Here is a 12,245-nt window from a genome sequence, read left to right on the forward strand (position 1 = left end):
TTGATGTGTAAAGGTCGGGGTACCCTGGAAAAGCTCCCTGTGCTGCCCCGTGTCTTTGGGTTTGAACATCCAAAGTAAGTATGGCCCATGATTCTGCAGTGGGAATACGGCCTCAGTGGTCATGAGGCCGAGCCCTTTGGGGCATCTTTCTGCACAAGCAGGCCGTTACTTGATAGGTCTTGCTGAGCAGGAACACTTTACGGGACAGGGAAACACAGGGGCCCCCACATGTTCATATCTCCCGCCAATACCTGCTGAGGGGCCAGGGTGACTTTTCCACCCAGCCTGTCCCAAAGAGAAGGTACGGGCAAGGTGTGGGTGTGGAATGCCCTCACGGCCTCCAGAGCCAAACCCTCAAGTGTGGACACTTGTGTCCAGGGACCGTGGTCAGAGGCCTGGGTGCTCTGTGTCCGAGGGATTACAGCCCTCATGCTGCACACCCTGCAGCCCCGGGTGTCCTCCCGTCGCCACAGCACTCCCTGGGTAGCCCCAGGGTCCAGGAGCTGCTCAACCTCCTGCACAACTCTATGTGCTGCCTAGCGGCCTCTTCCACCACAACACCAGCGTGTGTGGGCTCCAGAGTGCTGTCCCTCGACAGGGGACACCCTCGGCAATTCAGGAGCCTTCTGACTTCCATGTCTCTGAACCACACGTGTCTCTCATTGGCCTGTTCGGATCGTCCTGTTGTTCTCTGTGTACAGGAAATGTCTTGCATTGCCTGTGCTCCTCTGTCTCCCTGAGTGAGCCCTGGCATGTCTGTGTCCTTTCCTGGCTTTGCCTGTGCCAACGCCTGTCAGATGATGCCTCCTTTCCTGGCCTAAGTGCGCACAGCTGTACCCGTGTAACCGCCTTCATCTCTGCACACCTGCGTGTTGTGTCAGCTGCGGCTCTGCTGGCCTGTCTTGTCTTTGGTGTATGCTTCTGTGCCTGAGTGTGTTTCCCTAAGAATTCAACCCCTTTCTTCCACTGACAGATCCAATTGCTGTCCTGCTGTCAGGTGTAGGGGCTTCTGCGTGTTCTCTTATATGTTCCCGGAGCCAGAAATCCTTCCGTGCCCATAGGACCTTCGTCAGAGGATTGGCCATGCACTCACTGCCAGCCAGTTAATGTCCCCGAATGCAGCTGCCTTGCTGTGACAATTAAGTCACACCTCTATTTTCTGTCCTTCTGTTTTCAAACCCTTTGGACCCTAGAGGCTCAAACGTCACTGGCTTGCACGTTGCAGATGCAGGCGTAAAGTGTGAAAAGCGGTCTAGCAACGTTTTCCCACTTACTCTTTTGCCATGTGGCATGTTCCTGGCTGGGAGAGACATCCCCCTGCCAGCGTGTGTCTTGTTTCTGTGTGCCTCCTGTGTGTTCTTGTCCCCCATTTGTCCCTTACTTCGTACCTGGGAGTCTGATTCATGTTGGCTGGAACCATGCAGACACCATGCAGAATTCCTCTCTGTGTGGTGGTTCAGTCAACATGACTGAAGATGTCACTATGCGGGATTCTGAGGGCACCATCTTGGACATCCCCAAACCCTGAGTATTGGACATCCCTGTCCTGTGCTGGCCTCTCCATTTCCTTGAATTTCCTCATTTCACAGGAAAGATATGAACCTGGGCCCTGGCCTTTCTCTCAGGTTTGTGCCCTGTCCTCCCTCACTCAACTCCCCATTCGTTCAATCTTACTGACCTCACATGCAATCCCAATGTGTGACCCATCCCTACGGACAATGTCCTACGTCCCGCCCTTCCTTGGAACTCCAATGTGCAGGCACAGAACACTTACCCCTCTGGACAGCCGCATGTATACATGGACACGCCCCAGAGCGTACCTGAGCAGAAAACACACACAAACACTTCATGCTGTTTATCTCCCATTCTATATTTCTTCAAATGTATTGGACCCCCACCCTGTGCCACGTGTCACCACCAGCCTTGTCCTTATTTCGTGGGCAGGAGAAACTTGTGGACCATCGGTGAGCGTCCGAAGGGTTTCCACTGGGGTCCATGAAGTGCGATGCTCCTTATAGTCTTCTCAAGATCGTGCATATCCCTGGGATATACGGGTACACACAGACAGAGACACACAGACACACCCACACGCACATCGATACACACACACACACACACACACACACACACACACACACACACACACACACACAGGACAGGTGAGTCTTATCTTAGCCCTGTTTAAGGTTGCTTGAATGTTTCCAAACGGAAAGTAGAATGGGAGGGTGTGATAAGCTGTGCCAAAGCTGACAAGTGGCTCCAGAAGCCAGACAACATGACAGTTGGTGGTAGGAGGCCTGAGGGTGGGGTTCATGGTCCTGGAATGACAGTTGTCACCGTGCTATCTGATGAGCCAGCTTTGGATGTCCTGCTCTGCTCATTCTTGTTGTCTAGCCCACTGCCCACCTCCAGCCTCCCCAAAGGCGCAAAGCCTCTTTGACACGTTACATCGTAAGACTCCCTATCTCAGGCTGATGCCCTTTTGACCTGGTGTCACCTCCTGTGCCACTGTGAGTCTCGGTGCCTCCATGCAGAAGAGAATTGTGACATGGGCCCCACGGCACACATTTCAGTGCCCACACCCTTGGCTGCTCACCTCTTTCCCTCTCAGTTCTCTCTCCTGGGGCCTCCCTCATCTTGAAATACGGCAGGGGATTGTGCCAAAGATGCTCTATGATTATCTGGTAGGGGAGACAGGCCAGGCCTAAGGTAGCTATCCCACGCAGTGGGGGAACCCATGAAAATCACCTCCCTTCCTTGTTACAGGGCCCCACCTCAGCAATCCTGCTAGAGTCGGCAAAGCTGTGGTCAGAGAACCAGTAGAAGAAGTTGAGGCCTCTGTTGCCATGCCTGCGTCTGTAGGCGTCCTGTCTGTACCTTGGGTACCACTGGATGGGACTGGAATAAGACGCCGCCGTATACCCTGCAGGAAGACGAGTATGTGAGAAGGCGCCAGAGAACTAATCACATTCAACCCTCCACCCACTGCCGCCCATGCATTCAGTGGACACTTACCAGCCAGGCCAAGGACATACTCCTTCATGACGACTTCATTCTGGAAGTAGGGGTTTTTGCCAGAAAACAGCAGGATCTTCCGGCATTCCCTGGGAAACTTGTGTTCCTCCACCTGCCGTGGTAGAAATGTGGGGCAGAAATGTGAAATCTTGTTCCAGGAGACCCGCCCTCCCCTGAGGAAGGAACACACCACTTCTCCCCACCACCTGCCCTGCCCACACAGCCACCCACCCACACCGCCTCCCACTCCCAGGCCCACCTTCAGATTGGTCATGTGGCGAAGCATGCTTTCCTCGTGCTTACTAATCAGGGCTGACATCTGAGGGTGGTTCACAAACTGCTGCAGGTCAAAGAGCCTTCAGGTGCTGGGCATGAGAGAGCTCGACCCAGAGAACCAGTGTGGGCAGCATCCTGGCGTCCTCCCCCAGGGACTGGCGTCCTCCCCCAGGGCCTCACGCCCTCCCCACGGGCTGCATCCAGGCCCACGGGGTCTCCGGATTCCGCAGGGCTCTGCTAGACACGCACAGGAGGCTGTGCATTCCCAGACGCCCGCATCCACGCCTAGCCTTGTGTGCTCATGAGGACACTGAGGACGCTTACTTCCACACAGCCACACAGCACACATCCGGTCTCGCGCCGACCGGACTGGAGGGCATTCGCATCGCCTAACCCGCAGCAGGAGGCTTAGCGGGACCCAGACACGTGCCCCCACGCGGCTTTGCGTGGGAAGAAGCCCTCGGTCATTTCCCCGTCCTGGCCTGGACCTCCACCGCCACTCCCCACTCTCGCAGCGCTGTTTCCGTGCCAGGTGCCACGGACAGCACACGTGCCTCCACCACCCCAGCACTGCCCTCCTCCCACACTCATTGCAGAGCCAGGGCCACTGGATGGGATCACGTTTGCACCTTCCCGGCCACTGGAGCGTGGCTTAGCTCCAGTCCCTGTCCCGGGTTCCTCTAAATGTCACCTCCCTTTCCTTCCTCTTGTGCAAGCCCAGCCCCCCCCGGACCCTCCCCCAGCAGCAGGAAGGATCCAGCCTTGGCCCAGAAACCACGGATGCCCTGGATGAGGGCACTTCTCCGTTCCAGATGATGCCGCCGCCTCTGCCACATCCTGAGTTTGAGTCGAGCGTGCTCCCGGCTGGCTTGTTTATTCACGGGCTGTAGCTCTATCTGAAGGGCCTCCAGAGCCTCCAGCGGGGAAGGGCAAGGACGGAGGCCTGTCTCGAACTGCTCCTTCTTATCCCGCTTCACCTGCAGCTCCAGGGCTTCTTCCACCCATCGGCCTTCCTGCTCACGCGGCTTCCGTTCCTCCTCCTCCCGCTCCTCCTTGTCCTCCTTTCCTTCCACCTCCTCCTCGCCCTGCTGCTGCTCCTCCAGCGCTCCCTTCTCCTGCTCCTCTTCCTCCTCGGTTTGCAATTCTGCTCTCCCTTTAATGGCTCCCATGCCTTCCCTGCCTCCTCCTGCTCCTCCCCCTGGTCCTCTTCCCCTGCCACTGCTGCCGCCGCCGCCGCCCCCCGCCGCCCCCGTCCCGGCCCTGGTCCCCGCCGCTGCCGCCGCCGCCCCCGCCGCCCCCGCCCCCGCCTCCGCTTGGATACCCTGGTGCTCCTGCTCCTCCCCTTTCATTTCCGCCAACTCCTCCTCCTTCCGCTCTTCCTCCTTCTGCTTGGGCTTCTGCTTCTCCTCCTCCTTCTAATCTTTTACTCCTGCTGCCTCTCCCCCTCTTCCTCCTCCTCCTCTTCCTTCTGCTCTTCTGTTCCTGCTGCTCCCCCTCGTCCTTCAGGTCCTCCTCCTCGTGAACCTGGACCTTCTCCTTCCCCGGCTCCTGCTCCTCGTCCTCCTCCCCCTTCTTCCTCTGGTCATGCCCCTCTTCCCCAGGCGCGTCCTGTTCCCCGGCCGCCACCTCAACCTCGAGCTCCACCAGGCCCCACAGCGCCTCCACCGCCACTATGTCATGCCCCAGCGGCAAGGATATCTCGTGGGACCGCCCACCTGCCCCTCGGGTCGGGCCTGGCCTTGCTGCACAGGCTGTTCGCTGGTGGCCTGCAAGCCTTCGGCCTGCGGCACCTCCGGCCCTGCTGGAGACCCAGTGTCCCCACGGGCCCTCGTCTCTCGACCGCCCCCTTCCCGGTCGAAGGCGGCATGGGGCCTCCGGGCATCCCCAGTGTTTCGGAAACACGAGTCGCGCAACATGCGGCCCCGGCCCGAGACACGAACGGTGGCTCCTACCGACGACGAAGCGGGAGGTGAGAGCACGGCCCCCCTCCCCAGACCCAGTCGGGGGAGCCCGGAGGGCAATGGCTGGCAACTCGCTCCCCCTTCCTCCCAGAGCCCAAACGTCGAGGGGGCGCATGCGCACGGTGCTGTACCCAGGATGCCTCGGCGGTGGCTATCGCTCTGCTGCCGCTGCCTCGGAGGCCTTTGTGGTGAGAGGGGTGCGCCTGCGGCTTTGTGGCTGAGGGAGCTCCAAGCCACGCCCAGGCTGCTTCACTGCCTTCAGGACCAATCATAGGGAGGGTGGTGTGCGTGGCTTCGGCGGTCCCGCCCCCTAGGTCACCCGGAAACTGGGGCGCGTCTGTTGCCTAGGCGGGAAGGCTCTGGGCCCCATGCAGTGCAACTCATCCCGGGGGCTTGCAGCCGGCCCTCTGTGCCCTCTGGGTGTCCTGTTTGGCTTCTGGCCACGCGAAAGCGACCTTTGCATTCCACGGTGCGCTGGGCACGCGGCTGTCTACACACACGGGTAAAGGGGGACCTCCACGCTTTTCCCATTTACATCGCCACCTTTGTTCATTGTGCCCCGAGTCCGACCAATCCACTGAGCGGATCACCTTGGCTGTCCGCGAGACGCACTTCAGCTGTGCGCCTGCTGTCTGTGCCCCCTGGTTTTCCATCTGCTCAGCCTCCTTTGCATACTCTCTACGTCCATCCTTGCTCCAAGAAGACATGTATGTCATGACAGCAGTCTAGCAGTGCACCGGCTAGGGAAGGTCGGTGACAAGAGGTGTGTGACGTGGGGAGGACTCCACACTAGGGGAGGCTGCGTACCATGCGCGCTGCTCTTGCCATTTGTCCCCGTTGCCTGCAAAGTGACACACTGGCAAGCACACACCGCCCCCCTCATGATCGGCTGCCCATCCCTCCCGTGTGTGGCTGTGCACAGGAAAGACCCGTGACCATGGGCCCTGGGACTCCTGGGGCTTGTGTCTGTCTCACGGACAGCGGTCCCCTTCCTCCCACAGTGCTTGGCCATCTTCTCACAGGGAGCCTCCCCAGGCCTTCGTTGGCCGTATGTCTGTTCATCCTGGTCCCATTTCCTTTACCACGCACTTAGGCGGCAGGCTGCCATGAGCATGGGCGCTGACTCAAAACACTGTCCCCCTGTGCCACAGACAGCATGATTTCAAGGGCCTCCTAAATGATGAATAGCCGTGTTTAAATAAGTTATGGCCTGGGGCGCCTGGGTGGCTCAGTCGGTTGGGCGTCCGACTTCGGCTCCGTTCATGATCTCACGGTCCGTGACTTCGAGCCCCACGTCGGGCTCTGTGCTGACAGCTCAGAGCCTGGAGCCTGCTTCGGATTCTGTGTCTCCTTCTCTCTCTGACACTCCCCCGTTCATGCTCTGTCTCTCTCTGTCTCAAAAATAAATAACCATTAAAAACATTTTTTTAAAAATAAGTTATGGCATGCTATGTGGCCTTTACAATTCATAGCCCTGCAGAACATTTATGACCTAGCGAAATGCTCGTATCACGAGAGGACCAAAAATGGGATTCACAGCTACATGGCTAATTTTGGTTAATGCCTGTACATATACCTCTTCCCTGACGATTATACCACAGTGTCTATTTAGAGGTGCTTACCTCCAGGGGCGCCTGAATGGCTCAGTCGGTTAAGCATCTGGCTCTTGATTCCAGCTCAGTTATGATTCCACAGTGTGTGGGATCAAGCTCCACATTGAGCTCTGCACTGACAGCGTGGAGCCTGCTTATGATTCTCTATCTCTCTCTCTCCTCCCATCACCCACTCTTGCTCATCTCTCTCTCGTTCTCTCTCTCTCGGCCAAAAATACATAAACATAAAAAAGGTGTTTAGATATGCTTATCTCCAGGTGTTTGACTTATGACCATTTTTCTTTCTTTCTTGTTTATTTTCTAAATTTTCTGCAATAAACTTTAAGACCGCCGTAATCATAAAGTAACATTTCAAATAAATGATTTAGTCTAGTATCAGTTACATAAATAAAATGTGTCAATTCATAAATTTATTAGGTCCATTCAACATATCAAGGATAGTTTCAAAGAGTCCAGTATTATGGCTTCAGCACACTCCCCTCCCACCTGATTTGACGTTGACTCAACCACTTCACCAAGAAAGATTTCTAAACTTTGACCGTGTTTGAGTGTTTATAAAAGTTTCTGAAAGCATGCAAGACCTCATCCTTGCCTTCAAGAAACTTTCAATATTTGAGGGTAGAAAAAACCCAAACACCAAACAAAGCACAGTGAGACTTCAAGGTCAAGTTTCATGTATCAGGAGAAGTCCACTGAGCCGAGTTGATCAGGAAAGGCGTCTCAGAGGCATAGCACAAAGAATATTAAAGGATGACCACATTTCTAGTTGGCAGGCAGAAAGGAGGAGGACAAAGGGGACAAATGCAAATGTGCGGGAATAAAGGAGGGGCAGGCATCCCGAGAACAGTGAGAACAACCCTGTTGGAGCTTGAGGTTCTTCTCCAACAGTGGCCATTAAGTATTTGTGACGATGACAAAGACTGGGTAGAAGATGATGTACCTACATAACCCATCATGTCCATACTCTTACGTAAGAAGGTCTTGGTGACAGCGAAGAATTGGAGACCATCAGTTACAACCTCAAGATGGTAATAACGAAGAAATTTGTAGAAACAAAACAATGAAAAGATAAAATTCTAAGCAAAATTCTCTAAGCATATGAATTAATACCCAATCAACAATCAATTGAAATGCATGACCAACTTAAGACCCCTCTTGTGTTTCTCTGTTAATGGGGCATTGTCTTCAGTTGCTCAAGAGGGAAAGAGACTCATTGTCAGTCCTCCCCTCCTCAACGTCTTTCCTGTGATCCACTCCGCAGCAGGGGCTCTCAACTCCACCTCCAACGTATGCCAAGCCAGCTAGTTTCTCACCACCTTCTGCCTACTCTCCATTTTCCTTCTTAGCCCCATGCTGCCTTTCCCTTCCCACCAAAATCCCACTTCATTCTTCTCACTGCATCCGGAATGCAATCCAAAAATCCTGAACTGAGCAGTTCACTCCTCTGCTTAAGACAACCCTCTAATCTCCACTGTACTCAAAATGACACATAGAATCTGTAACGTGACCACCAGATGCTGGCAGTCCTGCCTTGTCACCCGTCTAATGCCATCTTTCCTCATTCTTCTTTCAGTAGGTGACCAGGACGGTCTCTTCTCCTGGTTGCTCAAATTAGACCCACGTAGGTTCCGCTTAGAATGCATTTTGTGCTCGCTAGTTTCCTTACCAGTTCTTGGTACGGGTCCAAGTTTGAATAAAGGACTTTTCTCCCCAACAAACCTTTGTTGGCCAATCCTCTAATCTACACTTTGTCCCCTGTGCCATTCCTTCTCATAACACTTAGTCTTTTATTTAACAGCATTTGCCACAAGGTGTAATTACACGTGTACCATTTGTAGCTAAGGTTTGAAACATCCTGAGTATATGGAGCGTGCATGTTGCATCATCACTGTGTACTTGAACCTAATAGCACCTGACACCTAAGGTGTTCAATATGTGTATCCACGATGCCTGAAATAGGGGATTTTTAAGTATCTCCCGGTGTGCTAGACTGCAATATACATTCAAGTCTTCAATAATCTCTACCACCAAATTTAGTATACATATACAAAAAAGGGAAGGGTCACGTCCTCAAGCATAGGAGAAACACTTTGCCTCGTTGATAGCTTCTATGGTGTAGCTTACATTTTGACCTACAAAAGACCCCACCCTGGAGATACAGTTTGTATGGATGCAGTGACAACTATGAGGAAATCAAAACAAAATACAGTGTTTATGGAGTGTAATGTGCCAGGAGTTTTTCCACACGTTTTACAGGCATTACCTATAATCTCACCACAATACTGGACATAGGCGTTATACTTCCCCTTTACAAATTGGAAAAGCAACCTCGGAGGTATCATTTGCCTACAATCTAAGATCTGGCTGGTAGAAGAAAGAGATGGAGCCAGGGAATTTAAAAAATCCACAATTTTGCCCAAGGTAACCTCTGGGAAATCAGAAAATGAGCGGCTTTCATAAGTGCAGCTGCCTAGAGCTTTTCAGAGGAGCTGTCTGTGTGGCGCTGGGGCTTTGGCGCCATCACATCTCCAGGATCTCACTACCAGGAGTAACCCCCATTGTTGGGAAGGGCAAGAACACCCATCCATGGCAACTTAAGGTGTTTTAACCCCTGTCAAGATAGTGCAAACCTCCAATTACTTCATTTGGTACTTCAAGGAACACATCAAAGCACACCTCGTGGGATTTTCAAAAATCACTCTGAGATGAGAAATCAAACAACAAAAGTCATAGCAACACGAAGCAAGTAACACTTTCCAAAACACACCTCCTGAAGGGCCAGGCCACGGAGAGGGTGTGAGCCCACTTTAATGTAGCAGTGCTCTCAGGTGCAGAGCACATAAAAGAAAACAAAACAAAACAACAACAACAACAACAACAACAAGAACAACAACAACAAGAACAACAACAACAACAACAACAACAACAACAACAACAACAACAACGTTAAAACACACAAGGGATAGAAAACTATCCAAAATGATGAAACGGAAGAATTCCCCTCAGACAAAATTCCAGGAAGAAGTGACCGTTAAAGAATTGATCAAAATAGATAAAAGCAGTATAAGAACAAGAATGTAGCATCATAGTCATAAGATGAATCACTGGGCTTCGAAAAAGGCATAGAAGACAACAGAGAATTTATTATTGCAGTGATAAAAGAACTAAAACATAGCCATGGTTCATTGAAAAGGCAATGACATAGAGATTGATTTTCATCACTGATACAAAAACAGATAAGCTGGAACCTTGGATGTCCATTACCCAAGTTAGTAGTTATGCGTTTGTACAAAAGCTAATTCTAAAAAAAAAAACGATTACAAAATGAAAAACAGAAAGCTAAAATATGTCAAGGTTTAAATACCTAGCATGAGCCGTGCAGCTGTATAGTTTTTTAAAATTCTTGGATATCAAATAATATTATGTGATAGCCATTGTAACACGTGCAAAGTTCACCATGTCGACCTTTGCTCTTCTAAATGTCGAATCATAAGTTATTCGGCCTTATAGAATGTCTGAAAAAATGAATATTAAAAAGTTTTTGAAAGCATATGTTTCTAGTGAGTTTGCTCATGTCAAATGAAGTGTGTTATTTCCAACACCTATTCACGTGCACTCTTATTATGGCTAGAGTCCATACAAAGTTATTGCACAATTGCAATAAACATGATTACCAGTGCAATCTATTTTTTTAATTCCATTTGTTCATTTATTTGAAAGCCAGAATATAGCATGGAGAATGTATCCTGTAAGTTCTGGATTCTCTCCTTGATTCCAAATGTCTTATTTGGGCTGCTACCATAAAGACAGTAAAACAATATTATCTGTACCATGAACATTTAAAATTTGGCTCACCTCACTAGTATTACAATTTTGCTGTTTAGCGTATGTGTTTACAAATACACACGTGTGCACTGGGTGAAGTTAGATGTTTCATACTTCTATCCATATCGTGAGGGATTCAATATGTTTTAAAGAGTTAGATTCCAGTTACCAATTCTAATGTGGGATAACATGCACAGTTCTTGCTTATTTGTCACTTATTGTGCAATTATGAAGTTAACATAGAGCCCAAAGGGTAAATTCTTTTTTAACTACACTTAACTGAACATATATCATTGAAAGTCAAACTTTGGCCTTTCTTTTTTTTTTTTTTTTAACGTTTTTATTAATTTTTGGGACAGAGAGAGACAGAGCATGAACGGGGGAGGGGCAGAGAGAGAGGGAGACACAGAATCGGAAACAGGCTCCAGGCTCTGAGCCATCAGCCCAGAGCCCGACGCAGGGCTCGAACTCACGGACTGCGAGATCGTGACCTGGCTGAAGTCGGACGCCTAACCGACTGCGCCACCCAGGCGCCCCAAACTTTGGCCTTTCAAAGATGACATGAGACTGAACGCGGAGAACCCAAAGACTCCATGAAAACGCTGCTAGATCTGATACATGCATTGACCAAACTCACAGGATACAAAATCAGTGTAAAGAAACTGGTTGCATTTCTATACACCAATAGGAAACAACAGAAAGAGAGGTCAAGAAATCAATGCCAGTTACAATTTCATCCAGAACCGTAAAATACCTAGCAAGAAACCTAACCAGAGATGTAAAAGATCTGTACAGTGAAAAGTGTAGAAAATGTATGAAAGAAAATGATGAAGACACAACAAAATCAGAAACAAAACAAAACAAAACAAAACAATTCATGCCTATAGAGTGGGAGAATGAATACTGTTAATATGTCAATACTACCGAAAGCAATCTACACATTTAATGCCATACGAATCAAAATTGTACCAACATTCTTCTCCAGACTAGAGCAAGCAATCTCAAAATTTGCACGGAACAACCAAAGAACCTGAGTAGTGAAAGTTATGTGGAAAAAAGAAAGCCAAAGCGGGAGGCAGCCCAGACTTTCGCCTCTCCTACGAAGCTGTAATCATCAAGATAGTATGACATTGGCACAAAAACAGGCCCATGAACCAAGGAAACAGCATAGAGAACCCAGAAGGGGCCCCACAAATATATGGTGAACTAATCTTTGACAAAACTGGAAAGACAATCCAATGGATACAAGACAGTCTCTTTACAAAGGGTGCTGCGAGAACTGAACAGCAACATGATGAGGAATAAACTAGATGACTCTCTTACAACGTGCACGAAAATAAATGCCAAATGGATGAAAGACTTAAATGTGACACAGGAAACCATCAAAACACTAGAGGAGAAAAGAGGAAAAAACCCGTTTGACCTCAACTGCAGCAATTTCTTCCTTGGCATGTCTCAAAAGACAAGGGAATGAAAAGCAAAAATGAATGATCAGGACCTGGTCAGGGTAAAAAACTTCGGCACTGCAAAGGAAGCAATCGGCAAAATTAAAAGG

General features: G+C 50.3%; 1 protein-coding gene across 1 annotated transcript; it reads right to left on the bottom strand.

Annotated features, from left to right (window-relative positions):
- Nucleotides 1-2,012: 2,012 nt before the first annotated feature.
- LOC124525413 (testis-specific Y-encoded protein 3-like) lies at nucleotides 2,013-5,207 on the bottom strand. The gene is made up of 7 exons (XM_047097792.1): nucleotides 5,007-5,207; nucleotides 4,053-4,496; nucleotides 3,275-3,355; nucleotides 3,016-3,127; nucleotides 2,775-2,923; nucleotides 2,597-2,681; nucleotides 2,013-2,041 (listed from the first exon to the last, which is right to left on the bottom strand). Exons 1-7 carry the CDS (start codon nucleotides 5,205-5,207, stop codon nucleotides 2,013-2,015), a joined length of 1,101 nt encoding a protein of 366 aa, XP_046953748.1.
- Nucleotides 5,208-12,245: the final 7,038 nt, after the last annotated feature.

This window comes from Lynx rufus, unplaced genomic scaffold (genome assembly GCF_022079265.1).
Source record: "Lynx rufus isolate CCGP_SWC_20201006 ecotype Redwood Valley unplaced genomic scaffold, mLynRuf1.p SCAF_41, whole genome shotgun sequence".
Classification (NCBI taxonomy): Eukaryota; Metazoa; Chordata; class Mammalia; order Carnivora; family Felidae; genus Lynx; species Lynx rufus.